The following is a 20,878-nucleotide window of genomic DNA, read 5'->3' as shown; positions in this document are numbered from 1 at the left end:
TGTATAGATTTAACGTATTGAAGTCTAAAATTGGTCTCAAGGAGCAGTCCTTATTGGAGATTAGAAAGTAAAGAGAGTAAACTCCTGAACCTTGGTACTGTAACGGAACCGGTTCTATAACTCCTTTTGTTAAAATAGCCTGTACCTTTGGTTTGAGGAGCTGCAGGTGCTCCGACGAGAGTTTGTGAGTGCGAGATGGAATATTGGGAAGATTGCTGGTGAGCTCCAGGCAATAACCATGTTGGATAATGTCTAGCACCCATTTGTCTGATGTTATGAATTTCCAAATGGGGAGAAATTGTTAAAGTCTTCCACCGACAGGTGTTAAATGATCAGGGGGAAGTGTAGGCAAATCACTGTTTATTGGGGGAAGGGGACATACACGTTGGCGTGCGCGTACCCCCTACCACTGAAATTGTTTCCTCTGTACCCTACTCTACAGAAGCCTCTAGAGGAAGAGGGTTGCATGTTGGACGTATATGAGGAAGCGTTAGGGTCTGAGGATGTAGTTTTGGACTCTTCCCAATAAAATGAGTGGCGAAAGGAGCCTCTTCTTGATGGAGACTGAAGAACTCCCATGGATTTCGCCACTTCCGTGACCTTTTTCATCTTTTCTAAAGCCTCATCAACTTGAGGTTCGAAAATATGTTGCTTGTCAAAGGGGGTATTTAAAATAGATTGCTGGACTTCTGGTTTAAAACCCGAAATCCTAAGCCAGGCATGTCGATGTAAAAGAATGCTGGTGTTAACTTCTCTTACTGCAGTGTCAGCAGCATCTAGAGCACTTCTAATAGAATAATTAGATATATGTTTTCCTTCTTGGACTAGCTCTTGTGCCTTTTTCCTGTGCTCTTCTGGGAGGTATTAAAGTAGGCCTTCCATCTCGTCCCAGTGTGCCCTGTCATACCTAGCTAGTAGGCCCTGCGTATTGGCAATGTGCCAGTGGTTAGCGGCTTGAGCAACCACTCTTTTACCGGATGCATCAATTAATTTAGACTCTTTATCCGGGGGAGTTGAATCTCCAGAGGTCTGTGAGTTTGCTCTTTTACGAGCAATAGAAAGTACCAGCGAGTAGAAGGGTAGCCGTCCTTAAATAAAAACAGGATCAGACGGTGATGTATTTCTTGTCAACCCTTGGTGTTAAAATACTGGCACGAACAGGGTCCTTAAAAATTTAATCTGCATGCCTCATCATGCCTTTCAACATAGGAAGACTCTGACTAGCCTATGTCAAGACCCTAGTGTCTCAAATAAAAAGTCGTCATCCAAAGCCTCTTTGTGCAGTGTAACTCCATGACATGCTGCTGCTCTTGAAATCAGCTCGATCATCTGTAGGTGATGTTTTTGCAGGGTATAAATCTGGATCATTATTCAAGTGTGGATCCATATTATAATCATCTCATGGATCTGTTGGTAAAGGAACATTGTCATCATCATCATCATCCCCTAAATCAGGCTGTGCATGAGGAGCCCCATGTGGTGTTAAGTGTAGTGGATCTGAGGCTGGCAGTTGTGGTAATGGTGAAGATGGTGGAGGTGGAGGAGATGGCAAAGTAGGGTGGATAGGACTTGTAGCAATGTCCTCCTTCTTAAGAGGAATCGTATACCTAGTGTCCTCTGAAGTAACTTTCCTTTTTGAAGGAATTTTAGCTCAAATGTGTCCAGTATCTGGGTTGATGTATAGCTTTTTCTGCTTTGGGTCTAATCTGTCCTTCATGACATCTAAGATGGGTTCCAGGGGATCTGGGAGATCTATTTTTGATTTTGGCGCGAAGGTTTTGGTGCTTAACCGGACTTGTCCCTTTTAACTTTCGAAGCGGAAGATTTCGGCTATGAACCAGATTTGTCTATTGGAGTGGAAGGTTTCGGATCAGAAGACTGTCTCGACTCGATCCAGAGCCGGAAGGCTTGACTATTTGTTTCGGTGCTGGGCCTGGAGGCGGGGCGTCAGAAACATCGTCTCGATGCCGACCAACTCCCGAAGGCAGAGGTGGTGCCTTAGCCTTATGTTTAGTGGAAGAGAGTTCATGGAGTAAGGGGCTTTAGTACTCACGATACCCTGTCCCGCTGGAACGTCCTCGGACTCCAATTTGATTTCTAAGTCTGAATCTGATTCTGGGACCAAGAAGGCCCCCACTTCTTCTGTAGCGGTTGCTTCTTCCTGTTCAGATTCTTCTCTGAAGATATCCGGAGTATGTTGAGTGCTTTGGCGCCGCATTTTTGTCGGCAAGCCAGACGATCCCAAAGTCTTTCGATTGAACAACAGACAAGCCTCACAATCTTGTTTTCTAGTAGAGAGGCACAAGTTGCAGACTTGGTGTAGGTTGGTGAGAGGGAACTTTGAGTGGCACCGAGGACAGAACTGGAACAGAGTCTGTTCCGTCGGCAGAAGGCTGGACCGACATGGTTAGGCTGGAAGGCTGCCCACGATGTTTTCGACCGAAGATGGAAACTTTCCCAATCGAATCGATACGCGGAGAGAGGGAAACGCGTACGATAACAATACTGTCGAGGGTACAGTAGATTGCGCAGAGGGGGATCCGAAGGGTGGTTTCAAACTGGAGCGACGCAATACACATCCGTACATGATGGCGGAAAGAAAACAATCTAACAAAGGAGTAGATGCCCATGCGCACTATCACCGAAAGGAGGAGTCACCTTACCTCGTGACTAGGAAAGACTTCTTTGAAGAAAAACTTGCGAACATCTGGACCCAACACTGAATGGCAGCAGTATGCAAAGCATGTGTATCTACAGTACACAAGCCTCGAACAAGGACTTGCCCGAAGCTCATGTTCTTCTTGTTATCGGTCATAAGGCAGGAGCGCTACATCTTGGAACAATGCCCCAAGCATGACTACTCCCGATACCTCCCAAGCCTTTATTCCTGCCCTGCCCAGCAGATCAGTGAATGAAGCAACAGAACTCAATGGGCTCTCAGGCGAGTATCAGGGAATGCTGGCATGAGTTGCAGACTGCAACAAAAACTGCTCTATGCTAGCTGCAACAGCCAGTCTGGTGAGCTATCCGCTGTGCCCTGGTAGCTACAGGAAGACCCAGTTCCTCAGTAAATCTCCCAGCCAACCAGCGTGCAGGCCACTGCAGCTGAGCTGCCAACTCCCCTTTTCTACAGGTAACTGCAGCTTTCAAAGCGTGACTAACCGCCTCGCCTTATGTAAGATGAAACTCCCCAGCGCTGAATGCAACGTGGAGAACATAGATTTAGGGATGTAGACTGGGAGCTTATGAAAGTAATAGAGCAAACGCGGGAGCATCACCATCTTGGATAAAGATACTCTACCCTGTACTGTGAATAGTAAAGTGTTCCAGAAAGCCATTTGGGAATGCAGTGACGCTATGGCTCTGGTAAGATTTCCATCTATTAGGTTTCTTGTTTCATGATAGATATTTATTCTTAAATAGTGAAAGGTGTGGTCCTCCCACCGTAATAGGCAAGAATCTACTAGGAAGTGTTGTGAGGGACAACCTGGTCTCAGTGGAAATAGGCAGGACTTATTCTAGCTTATTCCGAGTCCCTAGGCAACACGGAACTCCTGCGATATGGCTTGTATTCTTGTTATACTCTACCGGATAACCTGTATGTAGGTTAAAATGTCATCCGTATACGAACCAATATGTCCCTCCTCATTAGCGGGATACCCCAATCCTGACCTTGCTGCCCAAGTCTCTGGGTCAGGGGCTGCACTGCTAAGGCAGAAAGCAAGGGTGACAACAGACAGTCTTGTAGAGTCACCCTGCTTACTGGCAAAATGAGGTGGGGAGATACACTGACCACTTTTCAGCAGTGCTGGTGGCTCAGTATATAAGAAACAGATAACATTTTGCAGCCTTCCCATAATACCAAAATCTGTCTGGGTCGAGAACTAGTATCCTCAATCCACAGTATCAAAAGCTTTCTCCAAGTCCAGCATCATGCATGGAGTGTAATGCCATCACCCTATGCAGGCGGCAGATATTTAAGGTGGAGGATCGACCTGATATAAGCCTTTATATCTAGATCAATATGTGCCCTTTCTGTCTGGTCCACAACAGTAGTGTGCTAAATCAGTGGTATAGACTGTTTTGCTTCAACTCCGAAAGACAGATTCCCAAGTTCTATTCCTCTTGCAACATCTTTGAGTTTGGAAGTCTTTCAGCATGCTGCCCCCTAATTCCTCAGCTCCAAAGCCCTCTTTAGTTGAGTACTACTCTCAAGTTTGGTCTTGCATCCTTTATATGAAGATGTTCCACACACTGAACTTGATGCAGCTTTCAAAACAGATCCTCTTTTTGAAGTTACTCTCTGGACAAATCCTCATCAAAGGCATGCCTGGAATGTTTCATCTATTTTCTAGAAAGAGGCTCTGTACCATTTGGTATTTCAAGAGATTTGTGAGAAGAGGTCACACAGTATAGGAAATTTCTGACTCAAAGGGGGACTGCCACTGATTATTTTCATCTGGTTGCAATGTCGTAGATGGGGGAAGGGGGGGGGGGGGGGGGGGGTTATAACTACCCTCCTAATTTGGCACAGTATTCAAACTCTTCATGATCCCACCCCACTCCCCCTGGGGAGCCCTGACAAAGACTAGGGTCTATTTCTCAACTGTCAAACTGGTTTCTTGGATTGAATAGGTTTGTTGTGGTTCACAATGAACAAATGCAGACCCTATGACTGAAACTGTAAACCCTGTAGGACTAGATTAACAATTCAAAACGATGTGTTCGCTATTCCCCATGTCCCACTGCCCTCAAAGTGCAAACAAATCAATTGAGGCACGTAACAGCAAATCGTATCATAGCCTCTTCCCTTCTACATTTGCTCTATCCAAGCTTCACATACAGCTTCTTGAAGGAACACAAAATACCACCAAAAAAAAAAAGCTTTGAATCAGAACCAGATTGCCAGTCAAAAACAATCTAAAAAGGGAGTCGGTGTCCCAATGTCACTGCAAAAACAATATTAGCAGTAAGGCATAAACATTTAATAAACTGAAATCTAAGCTGGTCTTACCATTGGTTTATGTACCACAAATGGAACAAGGACTGGGTAAAAACTCAAAATTATGGACTTTGAGTAAATGCTGATACTGTCTGCCTGAAGAAGGTATTAGGAATTAAATATGTTGGACATTAATGGCAGTCACTTCATGGTCTGTTCCGCACATTCTATTCATTATAAAATAGACTAGATCCTGGCAATTACAATACAAATTATATAGACTTTGCCTTCGTTCTCCTATACTAGCTAGGCAGAGAGCAAAAGCCCCTCCTTAAATAGTTGATATTGTCTAGTGATGCTTTCGCCTTTCTTTCAAAATATGGATGGACACTTATGTAGTTGCAAAGGGGTTCTTAAATAACCGAATAGTGATAGAGAAGGGGTTTAGATACTGGACTATTAAAATATCATGAAAGAATAAGAAAATCTGCATCTTGAGAACTTTTGCAATACAGATAATAAAACCGTAATATTACATTTAACTGCCCTTTAAGTGAAATATTTTGAAATCCAATAGCCCCTTTTCAGTATCATAAGAAAACATTTAGAGAGCACAAATTGTATAAGAAAAAGAATGTAGTAATGAATTACCTTTCTATTTTCATTTGTTACTGGGATTTTATCTCCATTTTCTTTTAGGTCATGTACCATTGGATTGCCGAATAGGTCAGTGTGAGATATTTGATAAGTGATCATCATATCATCTTCCACACTGCCTTCATAATCCTCCAGCTCATTTAAACTCTGGAACAACACCTAGCAAACAAAAAAAAGTTATTTAAAACGTGCTAGTAGGCATATTCTACTGATTATATGTTTCTTTCACACAAACGTTTTAGTAAAAGGCTCACTAACAGGGTCAATCATCCCCCCATACTTAATATACACCTACAAACTGCACACAATTGAATCAGAAAATAAATGTAATTGATACTCTTAATTTCAAGTATACCTAAAAACTATTCATCAATACCTAAAAATTAACAAGCATAGCTACAGTGATTCCCAAATTCAGCTCAATCGTAAGGTAGTTTAATACTACCAATATTAGGTTATTTTTTAGACCGGCGGTATAATCAACTTATGTGGATGTTTTGGCCACTATGCTAGTGGAGCCCTCACATTGGAAAATATAGAGAGGATGTGTCGTAATGACCTGCACTGTCAATTTTGGAGTCAGTGGGAACCAAGTTAGAGTCTCAGCGTCAATATCCTGTGAATCTGGGCAAAATCACTTCATCTCCTCGTGCACCTACAATTCAGTGCCTTGAGACCCTCATGGGTGATTTGCCGCGCTTTACAAATCATGGATTTAAACGGATGAGAGAGAAATTGGGTTATTGGTTTATGGGAGTGTTAACCCACCTGTCCTTTCCTGCCGACCAGTTCCTCTGGGGGCAGGCTGAGGGCAGGCTGTGGGCAGAGATGCTACTGTCAGCTCAGGATCTGGCAGGGGACCTCATGCCTTGGGCCCTTCCATCTCTTCTGGGGCCATAAGCGGGGGTTGCTATCGCCCCCTTCCATCCCTTTCTAAATGTTCACTTCTTCATCCTCCTCCTGTCCTGTAGCCTGAAATTCGTGAGCCTCCTCTGAGGCCCTGAGCACCTTCTGGAGCACCTGCTTCTTGGAGCTCTTGGTTGCTGAAAGTCCCCTCCCCCTGCAGACTCCCTCAAACTCAGCCACAGTGTAGCTTTCTAGGTTGCTGAGCTCAAACTCCATACTGGCAGCAGGCAGAGTCCCAGGTGCACCAAGTCAGGTGGAATAGAAACAAATTTGGAAAAGGCAAGAGAGGCCAATCAAGGATAATTTAAAAAGAGGTTGAATTTGGTATCAAGTTTTTTATATGGGATTTTAGTGTTACACAAAATCACAGAATGACACTGCACAAACACAAGTATTGAATCCTACAACTGAACATCAACGTGAGAAATTGGATTACTGGTTGAGGAGGTTTGAACACTTAAAGTAAAATCCACAATCCTTTACAGGGTGAACCACAAAAGTCACTAAATTAAACTGTGCTTAGCCCTCTAGTGACTTGGCACAAAAGCAGTCAGGCGTAACTTAGAAAAAATGTTTAACATACTTATGCATCACATAAACAGTAATAAAGTGAGCACACAACACAATAAAAATCCCAAACCAATTTAGAAAAATAGATTGGTGTTAAAAACCCTAAGTTGAGATCAAGACGACAAAAATCCAATCAGTAAAACTGGAGACACTGAATTTTACAGGTTTAGATAAACATAGTTAACCTGGGACAAAGTCACAAGTTCAGGCCGACTGCAATGGAGCACAGGCAGGGCACAGGACTAAGTTTGGCCCGCTTAGACTTGTACCTTATGTCCTTGGTGCATAACCAGCTCTGTTGCTTTGCGATGCTTCATGTTGGTTGGTGTCAGCTCCAATGAAGCTGAGCAGCGAGGTTTGTCACAGCTTTGAGTCGCTTGGCGTCGCATCCGAGGAAGCTTTCAGCTGAGCAGCGAGAATTTCCTTTGCCTTGTGTCTGTTTCGATGAAGCCTGCAGCTGTACGGCGAGACTTTCCGGGCTTCGCGTCCCCGATGTCAGTTCTGATGAAGCTTGCAGCGACGCTGTGCAGGACTTCGTGTCACTTCAAGCTGGATTTGTTGAAACCATCAGTTCGGCAAAGAGGAGTTCTCTTGGATGCAAGCCAAAGGTCTAGGACCTAGGGAGGCCCCTCCTGCGACTCACATCAGCAGAGGTTAGCAGGGCTCAGGCAGGTCCAGTGCAGCAGGTCAGCTGCGCAGTTGCAAGGAGGCCTCTGGAGCTTATTGCGTCCCTGGCAGTTCGGGCTGGACTGTTCCTATGAGGCACAGGGTCAAGACTGATTTGCATATGGCCATGTCTGAACTGGGGTGGCGTGGTGAGCAAAATAACGATGTATTAAACCCAGATCTGTGACTGGGGGTTAATGTTTTGCCAATGTGCAACATTCTGTCCATCATCTTGTGTGTTTCCCTGTAGCTAAGAACAGGTCAGCAAGTGACCCTTGGAGTCACTAAGCCTGGAATGAAGGGAGCATGTCCAATCTTTCTTCTCAGAAAGCAGCACAGCCCCCAGGAGGCAGCAAAGTCCTCATTCTGTATTGTTCACAGGTCCAGCAGAGTACTGAAGAGCTGTTCTGAGGGTCGAATATTTATACTTGCTGCCAGTTTTGAAGTGGGAGAAAGTTCTAGACTTTCCATTACATCTGGTAGTAGAATTTCCTTACCTCCCATGCCCAGGCTCCAAGGAGTCTGGTGTGACAATAGGCTGGTGTCAAGTTCTTCGTGAGTCTGCTGGAGAAAACCCATTTTAAAATGTAACTGCAGCGCAGAATAACTACTCCTCCCGTCCTGGCAGGATTGCCCATCCTGTAAACATCAAGACTACCTTTGTCTCACTGCTTGGGACGAATACACAAAGGCCAACTACAACCAGTCATATGACCCAGGATGCAGGCACCAAATGGTTATGACAAGAAAATGCCAACTTTCCAAAAGTGGTAGTTTCAGAATTGTGACTTAAAATCCGACTTTACTATTAAAGAGGGTATTAAATTACAATTCCCTAGAGTGTAAAGATAACATCCCTACCTGCTCCCAATCAAACGCGGTTACTTATTAAACGTAATAGGATAAACCAATTTTATCCATTTGGAGTGATAGGCCTTACATTAGTGAAAAACTAATTTAGGAGTTTTTCCACTACCAGGACATGTAAAACAAAATGGTTACTTACCAGTAGGAGACGTTTTGCAGCTTTAAGAGTTTTCTGTATTCACATGTTGTACATTATTCTGCTATCTACTGGTTGGGTCGGAATTGTCCCCATTTTTCTTCTTTTTTGGGGGATTTTCGACCAACCTTTGATGGTATACCTGTACCCTGTGTGATGTCAGACTGCACAACGGATGCTCCTGTGTGTAGTCATGATCTTTGGATTTTTTCTTTCTTTCTTTTCTGGTTTGCTTAATGATTGTTCCTGCATCTCCCCCTTCTGTTTGCGTTGTCGCCCATTTCCGGGCTGGTGGGTGACTCCAGAAAACTCTTCAAGCTGCAGAACTACTCCGATTGGTAAGTAACAATATCATTTTGCTGCATGAATCCTTTTCTTGATTCACATGCTGTGCCTTAGATTATGTAGCGGTATCCCCTCCCGTGGGTTGGTTGGGATGAAATGATGAAGTGTTAGCAAACAGGTGTTGTAATACTCTTTGTGCCACCTGTGCTTCTTTGTTTGTTTGGAAGACCACACAATGTTTTGCTAAGATGTGCGGTGATGCCCATGTTGCTGCTGCGCAGATTGCATCTATTGGTATGTTTGCTAAGAACGCAAGTGTTGTGCCCTTCTGTGTTGAATGGGCTCTTAGGCGTGCACGCAGTGTTTTCACGGTCTTAGACTAGCAAGTTTGTATTGTTTCCGCAATCCATCTTGGAATTGTCACCTTGGTCACTGGTGAGCCCTTGGTTGCTTTGGCGAAGGAGACAAACTGCTGATTTCCCTTATGAAACCTTTTAGTTTCAGGGTAGTACATTAGAGCCCTCCTTACATCCAATGTGTATAGGGCTTTTTCTGTCTGTGTTTTAGGGTCTTTGAAGAAAGCAGGTAGTTGTACTCTGTAGTTATACTTTAGATGACATGAAAGTGGATTACAACCTTTAACAGGAACTGTGGGTTAGTTTTGAGAACCACCTTGTCCCTGTGTATTTTGTAGGTATAGTTCCTGTATTGTTAGTATCTGCAGTTTGTTTACTCTGCGTAGTGAGGTGATTGCGCTTAGAAACTCTGTCTTGTGTTAGTGATTTTAAATCCGTCTTGTGCATAGATTCAAAGGGTTTAGTCATTAACTGCGTTTGCACTGTATTTAAGTTCCACCAACAGTGCTGGACCTGATCTTGGAGGAGCAATTCTTTTAGCTCCTGCTAGGAATCTTTTAAACACTAGTATATTAAGTGCCCCTGGTATAGGCTACTATTGCTGCTGGGTGTACCTTTAAGGATGAATATGTTGGTCTGCTATCTAGCAGAGAAGTGAGATACTTTAACAGTTTCCTGTTTTGCCCTTATCTCCATATATCTGCTATTTGTGCACCAGTCAATGCATCTTTTCCAATATGCTGCATAGCATTTTCGTGTAGTAGCCTTTGTTGCTTCCTTAAGGATTTCCATTGTTCTGGGCAGCAGTTGGAAGTGTCTGAATTCAAAATCTTCAGGAGCCAGGCCACTAGGCTGAGTGTTGCTGGCTCTGGGTGGTACACACTCCCCTCTTGCATTCATAGCAGATCCTGTTCTGCTTTGATTGTAACCATGTCTTCTGGACCTCTTTAGTAAGTCTATGTATCAAGTTTGGCTGGCCACCTGTGATGCTACGAGGAAGAGGTGGGTCCCTGGTTGTCTGGCTTTCTACAGTATCTTTGGTAGTCAAGGAATTGGCGAAAAGTTGTAATACCATCTCCCTGACCAGTTTATTAACAGGGTATTCCCTGTGATTGGTGGTGTTGAAACCTAGAGGTGAAGAGTTGGCATTTTGCACTTTTGTTTTGCTGTTGCAAATAGGTCTATTTCTGGTCTCCCCTAGGCTCTGAACACTTTCTCCAGTGTCTTTTTCAGTTTCCATTTGTGAGAGCTGCAGCTACTTTCTAGTCTGTTTCATATTTTCTCCTGTGTTTACCTTTCCTGGTAGGTGTACGGTTTGCAAGTAGTGCCTATTGCCATATCTCTGGGGCAAACTTGCTCAAAGTTAATGATTTTGTTCCGCCCTGTTTGTTGAGATAAAACATTGTTGTAGTGTTATCTGTATTAGTACAGTTTGACCTGTGATGTGTGTTTGGAATGCTTTCAAGGTTAGGAAGACTGTTTTCATCTCCAGGTACTTCATGTATTTCAGTACCTCCATGCTGTTCCATTGTCCCCGCACCTTCTGGTTGCCAGTGTGCGCACCCCAACCCTTGTGGCATGCATCTGTTGTGATGGTCACTGTTGGAGTTGGTTTCTCAAATGTTCTCCCTACTGTCCGGCTCTTTGATTTCCACCATTGTGCTTCCTTTTGTACCTTTGCTGTGACAACCACTAGATCCTCCAAACGCCTGGTGGTTTGTGACCATTTGTTGCAGATCCATTCTAGGTAAGGTGCATGTGCAGTCTTGCATGTGTTATGAGCAGTATGCAATATTTTCATCATGCCCATTAGTTTCATGGCTGTCCTCAATGTAAGACTGCCCCTTCTGGTATAGGTGAACTTTTTCTGTGATAGCCCTTGGCCTCTTTGCAACAGGGTATGCTCGGGCTGTCTGTGAGTGTAGGGTCGTTCCCAGGAACACCTTTTACTGTTCCGGTCGAGGTGACAACTTGTTGTGGTTTATCGAGAAACCTAGACTTTCTAACAGGGTCTCGAGGGGAAAAAAACAAACAAAGGTCTCCCTTTTCTTTCTCCAGCTGGACTCCATAAGTTTGTGCAGGACTTTTGAAAAGTTTGTTACACATGGAGAGGTCGTCTGGTGGTGATGGTCTTGAAGGGTAGCTGTCTACTGCTTCTTGAGGAGATTTGGCGTCAAAATTCTGCCACAACTCTTCATCGAAGCCATTTGCATCTTCGGCCTCCTCGAGTTTGTAGAACTCCTCTTGTTCTTCGTGGGGCGCTGGTGTTGCTGGAGCCACCAAGACAGACTGGTCTTCCTCGGTGTCGAGGGACGTCGAGGACTTGGGCGGGAACAAAAAATCCTTTAAGGAACCATCGTACTCCTTTTTTCTTTGTAAGAGTGCTGCCGTTTCGACCTCAAGACTTCTTTTCTTTCTCTCGACCTAGAGTGCCTTCCCTTCTGCCTCGAGGGACTGTGAAGATCTCTTCTTCGGCATCAATGGTTTTGTTGTCTTCAAAGCCTTGGTTTTACCACACGCTCCCACCAGAGAGGATGGAATCATCGAGGGCTTCAGTACAGTTTTCCTACATCAGTATCCTACGCTTGGGACTTGTGCGGCTTCTTTGTTTTTAACTGACCTTCAGTGGACGATTGTTTTGGTGCCGAGGCTACCTTGTGGGACTTATTGTCCGAGTGTTTAGGCTCAGGGCCTTTCAGCATTTTCATTACCTTAGGTCTTTTCTTCTTGGCATATTTCGCCAGTTTCTTCGCCACCTGCTTCTTCTCATGACGGTCATGTATGTTTTGGTGTCTGATTCTTCACCATGTGCTGTATCTACTTTCTCAACGTTATCGTAGCTAGACAAGGTGATATCCTTCGGTGGAACCTGTGTCATCTGAGTGCTGACCATGGTGTACATGGGAGGCTACAGATCCTTACTACCTGGATGGGTATCAGTCCTTTACCAAATACGCTGTGCCTTCTGTCATGGGGAGACCACGAGGGGGTCTTTTGTTATTATTTAGTCTAAAGTTATTATATAGCATGGAGCTGTTAGTGACCAATTCTTCTCATATTTTAGCGGTGAAAATGGAATGTGTTAATTTGCCATCATTATTGGTGGTTAATTTTTATAACTCATTTACTAGACTTGATGAGTTAGAGCATCTCAAAGCACTGTTCAGATTTTTGGACGAGTATGATGCAATTAACGTTAAACCTTATTTGCTTTTACTTTTTGGCGATTTTAATATTCATGTATGTCATCTTAATTGTTTTGCAAATAACCATCACGATTTTTGCCCGCAAGAGGCTATCCATTTTGAACATTCTAAGGGTGGGATATATTTAGAGAGTATGGTATCGGCTTATCATTTACACATGCCTGTTCAAGACTTGTTGGTTCCCGTCCCTACGTTTACGGGTCAAGGCCATTGTAGTACAATTGACTACATCTTCGTATCTCGCATTCTGATGAACTTACTGGGCACTTTTCGCGTTACGCAAAATGCCTCAAGTGATCATAATCCTCTTACTCTGGAAATCAAAGTTAAGGCCTTGAGGAAAGATGTTCCCTTGCCTTCGATCTCCAACATAAATCTAGAGACTACTAGTCAGGGAAGACGATTGAGATGGGATGTTATTACCCCGGCCGATTTCCTTGAAAACTTATACGAAAGTAAAAAAGAGGATTTTAGTCTGTGTCTTTCGGCAGTGGCACAACCGAGGGTTATTCTGGGTGCCTTTGATAGAATAACTAAACAAGTTGTGGGGAATCTTACCAGTCATGGGTGACCAAGGCCCAAGAAATTTAAAAACTGGTTTGACCATGCTTGTTCTAGTGCTCATTCTGCTCTGTTATCGGCACTGAAAGAATCCGGTAACAACCCTAGTAAGATAGCAGAGACTAGAAGATGTTACAAAAAAGCAATAAAGGACAGGAAAAATCAGTTAAAAAATAAGGCATGGGATGATTTGTCAGACGCAAGTATCCAGAAAAATAGTAGCCAGTTCTGGAAGGTGATTAATAGTCCTCTCTTTGATGAACTGGAGAATACTAACAAAGAATGTCTCATCCCGCCAGACAGATGGGTGGCTCATTTTAGTGGTCTTTACTCGGAGATTCAAGAACTTAATCCAGTAAATTATGCGGATAGTACATTAGCCTCAAGAATCCTTTTTAAGGAGGAAGAAGTCCTGGAGGCCATTGAGTCAATGGCAAAAGGTAAAGCCCCAGGACCGGATGGAGTTCCCGCGGACCTTTATAGGGCTGACTCAAGGTTTTGGGCAAAACTTTTAACTCGTGTTTTTAATGCTGCATCCGAGGCCGGTGCTCCTAAATCTTGGGGCAAAGCTGTTATTGTCCCTCTTTTTAAAAAAGGTTCAAGAGAAGATCCGGCTTGTTATCGGCCTATTTCTCTCTTGGATTCTGCCATGAAAGTAATGGGTAAAGTTGTCCTTGCCCGCTTAACAGTGTGGTTGGAGGAGAAATCTATAATCTCTGACCTACAATATGGGTTCAGACAAGGAAAGGGTACTGTAGGTCAATGCCTTAATTTACATCTCATTATTGGGAAATACACGGTCGCTAAGCAGGGGGACCTCCATTTAGCTTTTATGGATTTGTCCACTGCTTTCGATCTTGTAAATCGGCATAAATTATGGGCCTTATTAGCCGTTTTTGGGCTTGATCCAGTATTGATTTCTTTTTTGGCTGTTATCCACGAGGACACTACCGCAGTTGTCCGCTATAGTGAAGACGGGAGTCAGACAGACGCTTGGCAGGTAAAGCGTGGAGTAAGACAGGGGTGCATTCTTGCCCCCCTACTTTTCTCGCTTTACATTAATAATTTGGGCGTGGTTTTAACCTCGGTTAGTAAAGATATTCCCAAAGCCGGCTCAAAAATGATCCCTGCATTACTATATGCGGATGACACCGTTCTGTTGGCAAGAACCGCGAGAGGTTTACAAGCTCTTTTAAATGGATTTTATGATTTTATGGTCTCTTTAGACTTATTAATAAATTTTAAAAAATCACATTCCATGTCAATAGGTACGGGGAGGGCGAAAAGGGTGAAATTTTTCTGTTAGGGGCAGGAATTAACAAAAGTGCAGACCTTCCCATATTTAGGGATTGTATTTGACGATAGAATATCTTGGGTCATGCAACGTGCTGAGAAAAAGAATAACCTTGCTAGAGCTACAGGTGCTCTGTTGGGCTTTGCAAAGCGTTTGGGGTGTAAACCGCTTCCTGCTCTTATGAAAATCTATAGAGCTAAGTGTATTCCCATGGCCCTATATGGTAGTGAGGTCTGGGGTTATAAGGCCTCACCTGACATCCAAACAGTAGAAAATACTTTTTTTCGGAAACTGTTGTCTCTTCCCCCTTCTGCACCAATTTTTAACATACATGAGGACCTGGGGGTGGGATATCTCACTGACCAAATATCTGTGGCCCCGTTATTAGGTTGGCTTAGAGTTTGGGCGCAGCAGCCACCAAATCTAAACCAACAAATTATTCAAGATTGCTTGTCCCTAGATGAAGCTATGTCCATCCCATGGATCTGCTATATTAAAAACAACCTGAAGTCACTTGGCTGTCGAGAATTGTTTAACAGTCCTTGTGCGCTGAGTAAAGAGAAAATCAAGGCCCTTAAGACCCAATTTTTGACTAGAGCAATGTTGTCAAGGGAAGGAGATGAGTTGGGGAAACCGACAGTTAGGAGGTTTGTCATGTTAAGTTTAGGTGGTGAGATCCAGCCTTACTTAACCTATATTAACAAACCTTTCCATCTGTTTTTGCTAATAAGGTTTAAGCATGGTATGCTCCCTTGGCTTTTGGCCTACCCCAAAGGCTTTTTCAAAGAGGGAACTTTGGGGCCTTGTCCTTGTGACAACATTTCTGAACAAAATATGTTGCACATGTTAGTTTTTTGTAAATTTTACTCTTCTCAGCGTAAAAAATATATTCTTCCGATTTTTAAGAATCGTCAATTTGAGCAAGTAAGGCCTGCGTTGGCCTATCTACAAATGTTGGAGTCTCCTCTGATTTGTTTTGGGGTTGCGAGCTTCATCGTGGGTGCTATAAGATGTAGAAATAGGGCTCAGTCCACTTAGTTATTCCCCTCATTTTCCAATGAGTATTGTGCTTAACAAACCGTTGAAGATGGAATTTTGAAGGAGAAATGATTTTATAGATGGTAATATGGCTGAATTAATTGAAAGACATACTTTTATTGTATTTAGTGGCAAATTGTATTGTATTTATTTTTTGTTAACATTTTTTTGTAATTGCATTTACCTGTACAATGAATTACTGTTCTGTGCTTTGATGGTTTTAAAATTTTAACCGAATAAAGCAAACTTTGACTTTGACATGGTGTAGTGTTCCAGCCTCTGTTTTCGGCGTGCCTTAAGCGTTTTTGGAATGAATGGGACGCAAGCCTTGTAATCATCCTCTTGATGGTCCTTTGGGAGACAGAGGTTGCAGAACTCGTGGGAGTCCCTTTGCGCCAATTTGTGGTGGCAGCTGGGGTACCATTTAAAAAGGGTACTTTCCATGTCCCCTACCTGTCCTCGTTCTCCACCCCGTGGCTGGTACCCGCGGGGTGCCCCGTCTGAAGCAAGAGAGAAGAGTCCTCCCTCTCACACATTTCTTTTGCGGTCTTTGGTGAATAGTTCGGTCTTCCCAAAAATTAAAATTTTCTGATAAACTTCCAGAGCTCCTCCGTTGTTTCCAGAGCCAACGGTGGAAAAAAGAATCGGAAGATGGCGACTACGCACAAGAACATCCGGGTGCCATCTGACATCACAAAGGGGATGGGCATACTGACAAATTGTGGTCAACGAGGCCCCAAAAAAACACAAAAGAAGAAAAAAAAGGTAAATTTCAGACCTAACCACTAGATGGATGAATAATGCATAGAATGTGAATCCAGAAACTGATCCATGTTGCAAAATAATTTTAAAAAACACATTAATAGTTTTTAACCATGGTGCACCCTGCCCTATGGGCTGTGTAGGGCAAACCCCAGGGATGACTAATGTGTTGAAATTGTTAGCAGCGGTAAGTAAACAGAGTCTTTAGGCCAATAAAAACTAAATCAGAAAAATCTAGAGGAGTAAGACAAAAGGTTTAGGGGCAAGATCACCCTAAGGCTGACCAGTCTAAAATAATTGTGAACCCATAATATACAACTTTGCATTGTCCTAGACCACTATTTAAAAAAAACATAACATTTCCCTCTCAAATATGTAAAGAACATCACTGAATTTGATTTATGCAGCAAGTGTTATTTTGTTAGCAAATTTGTATACAGTGTATGCTAGGGTGGTAAGCTTACTTATCAATAATCACCATTATCCCAATGCATCTCTTCAACATTATGGTCATTTACAATGAGAATGTCCCATGAGTTTGGCGTCAAGCAACTGCTTAAAGCCCATATTATATTCAAATAAGGTCAACTTTAACTTATCCTTTTCTGGTTTATCTAACCAATTATAAAACTTCTGTGATCAACTTACGTCAGCTGGCCCTGATAATTAAACAGAACCACACATCTTGTGAGGGGTTCAAGGTATAGCGATTATTCAGGAATTTTGAGGAGCAGCAGCATACTATCACCCAACATCTAAATACTGTTCTAAATGTTGGATAATCAAAGTCCAAGGTGGAATGGGATCTAAAAAGCATCAATCTGGACAACAATCTGGGCTTCCATTTTATTTCCTGCATTAAGCAAGTTGGAGAATCCTCCCAAAATAATTGCCTGCCTGTTTCTGCCAAACATGTTCAAAGGTTGGTCTCAATCCTTTTCTGCAAGAGCAGTTGCAGGTATGTGGTTGCTATTTTCCATAATTACATCTGGTTAGGGTAATACATATTAGCTACAAGCATAGGTACACTGGTTATTTATTTGCACACGCCTTATTTTGCTGCTAGAATATGTGAGCTGTGGATGAGAAAGAAACATTAACATATTATAGTAAAAGGAGGAGTGAGCATTCAACTTAGATTTTCCTAACTTGAATATACCGGAAAAGTTACAGTGAAATGATCTTTAAATTTGAAGAGTGTAGCAAGTGAGGAATTATAAAAGATTTAGGCTGTAGTACTAATGTAGCACACACAGACTTGAAATATGTGAGGCTTGAGTCATAGAAAATGCATAAATCTAGAGATTGTTGATTTCAAAGATTAGCACAGATTTACATATTTTTACAAATTGTCACAGATTTACAGAATCTAAATGACTACATCAACCAGCCCAAATCATAAATTCCCAACATGCACCAATAAGTGTACTATTTACTTTGATGTAAAGTTCACACATTAGACAAACTGGAGTAAAGAGGTTACGTTTGTTCTTTAAATCTTTGATCGCCACTGGAAACGGCATTTCTCTCAGAGGCAAAGACCTCTTCCCAAAAAACTCTGCGAAAGAGAGGTATACTAATTTCTATCCCACCCTAGAAAGGCATTTCAATTTTGTTCTTGACTTGAGTAACTTCAGGATCTGAGAAGACCCACAAAACATATGAGACCATACAGAATCATTTTTATAGGGTTATGTAGCAATCCCATCTATAATTTGAAAATTATTTACAAAATATGCTCCTAGATTGCTTAAGTCCCTTAGTGTCTGGCAGTTAAACTTACAGATATCTGGATCTGATACGACCCCCAAAACATACGAGACCATACAGAACATATTTTTATAGGTTTGCACAGCAATACCATTTATAATTTGAGACTTATTTCTCTGGCAGTTAAACTTACAGATGTCAACTATATGTAAGCTATTGACACAAACATCCCTGAGCAAAATAAAAAATTATTAGATTCCCACTACACAAAGCAGAAACCTGCTGGACATAAAAAAAGCATGAAAGCCAAATGGCTAATGCATACAGGCAACAGCAGACATCCTATTATGCTAATAATTGTAGCATATAACTCATGAAGTCTCTTACTCACACAACCTTCTCAATATCAAATGCCCACAAAATACTACGAAGTGTAGTATGCATCTTAGAATCATTCTGCTCTCCAAGCATCCACCCTGATGCCACATTTAAGTGAGTAATTTCCCAGATCACATTTTATTTCTGCCATCCTTAAATATAGGAACACTCATCTCAACATTCATAAATGAAAGGTCTGATTAGGCCTAAGCCCTGGCACTATATTTCACAAACAATGACATTTATTTTGTCTTCAGTGTTGTACAGAGTAACGTAATAAGAATTCTACGGTTCCGGGCACCTGCAACAACAGCACACTCTTCCTCAGACAGTGTAGTACACTTTCCAAACGTAACATAGGCTGCGAATTTCTGCACAAAACAATACAAGCCTAGGCTCATGTTGTAATCAGTGAGAAACAAAAGCTATGCAGTAAGAAGCCCATCCCTTTGAAATGCCCCATTTCTTGAGAAATGAGCACTCTTCGGGATATAATGAAAGCCTTGAACAATTTACTTCAAGAACTGAGAAGGCAACTGATTAAGCAATTTATGAGGCAGAAGCTCATAGAATGCAGCATATAAGATTAGCACACACACATTAGTTCGTACAAGATAGCACTGGACTGGTGTGATCTTTATTTAGCCACTTAGGAGAGAAGATGGCTGTGCTTCTAAAACAATATTAATTTAATTAATATTCACACAAAGTTAAGTGTCTAGCTCCTCAATCACACTCACTATCCACGATTTGTTTCTATGTCACTTATGGAAACTGCCTCACTAGGCTTTCCCTACATTTAAGCAAAGCAGAGAAGCAACCTGTTTTGAAAATAACTTTACAGATTTGCCCAGCGCACACACAGTATGTATTTAAATATATCATCCTGACTTTGCACTGAGGAAATCAATCAATCAATCAATCAATCAATCAATCAATCAATCAGGGGATTTAAAGCAGTGAGGGTCTCAAGGCGCTAGAGGGGGGGCTGGGGGAGTGCAGCTGCCAGTCAGCCGAAGAGTCAAGTCTTGAGGCTCTTCGTGAAGGTGTGCAGGGTATGGGAGCGTCTGATGTTGACTGGGAGCTCGTTCCAGGTTTTGGCTGCGGTGTAGGAGAAGGCTCTTCCACCCGCTCTGGTTCTGCAGATGCACTGGGTTTCAGCTAGGGCGAGGTCAGTGGAGCAGGTTTCTTTTGGGTACGTGGAAGGAGACTTTCGTTTAGGTATTTGGGTCCGGTGTTGTGGAAGGATTTGTAGGCGCAGGTGAGTAGCTTGAAGTTTACTCTCTTCTCAACGGGGAACCAGTGGAGGTCTCGCAGGTGTTGGGTGATGTGCTCGTATCATGGGATGCAGAGGACGAGTCTGGCTGCGGTGTTCCGGATGGTCTGGAGTTTGCGTAGCAGTGGTTTGTGGATTCCAGCGTAGAGGGCGTTTCCGTAGTCTTGACTGCTTGTTATGAGTGTGAGGGTGACGGTCTATCCGGCTTCAGGGGAGGGGGGTAGAGCCACCTGAAGGTCTTGAAGCAGGCGACGGCGTTGATCTGTCGGGTCACAGTGAGGAAGGAGGCGAGTATGAGGCCGAGGTTCCGAGGGTGGTGGGCCACCAGGGGTTTTTCCATGATGATGGGTTGGATCCAAGGACGAAGACTTATGCCATCCCAGAGTTGATTTTCAGACAGCTGCTGTTCATCCAAGCTGCGACATCTTTCATCCCTTCCTGGAAACTGAGTCTGGTGGTTTCGGGGTCCTTCGTGAGGGAGAGTATGAGCTGGGTGTCATCGGTGGAGGATACAATGCTGAGTCCATGCTGTCTGACGATGGCAGCAAGGGGGGCCTTGTAGATCTTGAAAAGCATGGGACTGAGCAATGATCCTTGTGGTACTCCGCAGTTGATCTCTGTGGGTTCGGAGAGGAAAAGCGGGAGTCTGATCCTTTGGGTTCTGCAATGGAGGAAGGAGCGGAGCCAGTCGAGGGCAGTTCCCTGTACTCCGGTGTCGTGGAGTCTGGCTGCGAGGGTGAGGTGGGAGACTGTCGAAGGGTGCGGAGAGGTCAGTAGGAGGAGGGCTCAGTGTGGCCTTTGTCGAAGAGCAGGCAGATTTCATCTTTGGTGGCTAGGATGCTGATCACGGTGCTGTGGGAGGGGTCGAGGATAGAGTTCTCTTCGATGAAGTTTGTCAGCTGGGTGTTGACTATCTTCTTGGTGACTATCTGCGAAGGGAAGGAGAGAGATGGGCCGGTAGTTCTTCAGGTCCGTCGGGTCTGCAGAGGGTTCTTGAGGAGGGCCTTGACTTCTGCGCATTTCCAGTCATCGGGGAAAGTGCCGAATTCGAAGTTGGTGTTGATGGTGCGTCATAGCTGGGGTGCTATGGCGGCGTTGGCTCTGTGGAAGACGTGCGGAGGGCAGGGGTCCGTGGGGGCTCCTGTGTGCGTGCTCTTCATGGTCAAGGTGGTATCTTTGGTGTTGACCAGGGTCCAGGTGGTGATGGTGGGCCGGCTGTCATCGCAGGATGGAAGGGTGGTGTCTGGAGTCTTCTCACTGAAGTGGTC

At 43.5% G+C, this 20,878-nt stretch overlaps 1 protein-coding gene across 6 annotated transcripts in view; it reads right to left on the bottom strand.

Moving 5' to 3' along the window:
• Positions 1-20,878, bottom strand: part of UBE3A (ubiquitin protein ligase E3A) — a 276,799-nt gene that overhangs the window by 51,773 nt on the left and 204,148 nt on the right. For all 6 annotated transcript variants that reach the window (XM_085622883.1, XM_085622887.1, XM_085622886.1 and 3 more), the window contains one exon: positions 5,594-5,758. In XM_085622883.1, the coding sequence (XP_085479009.1) occupies positions 5,594-5,758 (165 nt within the window). The remainder of the gene's footprint in view (positions 1-5,593; positions 5,759-20,878) is intronic.

This window comes from Triturus cristatus, chromosome 8, assembly GCF_964204655.1.
Source record: "Triturus cristatus chromosome 8, aTriCri1.1, whole genome shotgun sequence".
Lineage (NCBI taxonomy): Eukaryota > Metazoa > Chordata > Amphibia > Caudata > Salamandridae > Triturus > Triturus cristatus.
This window is presented reverse-complemented; position numbering and strand designations above follow the sequence as displayed.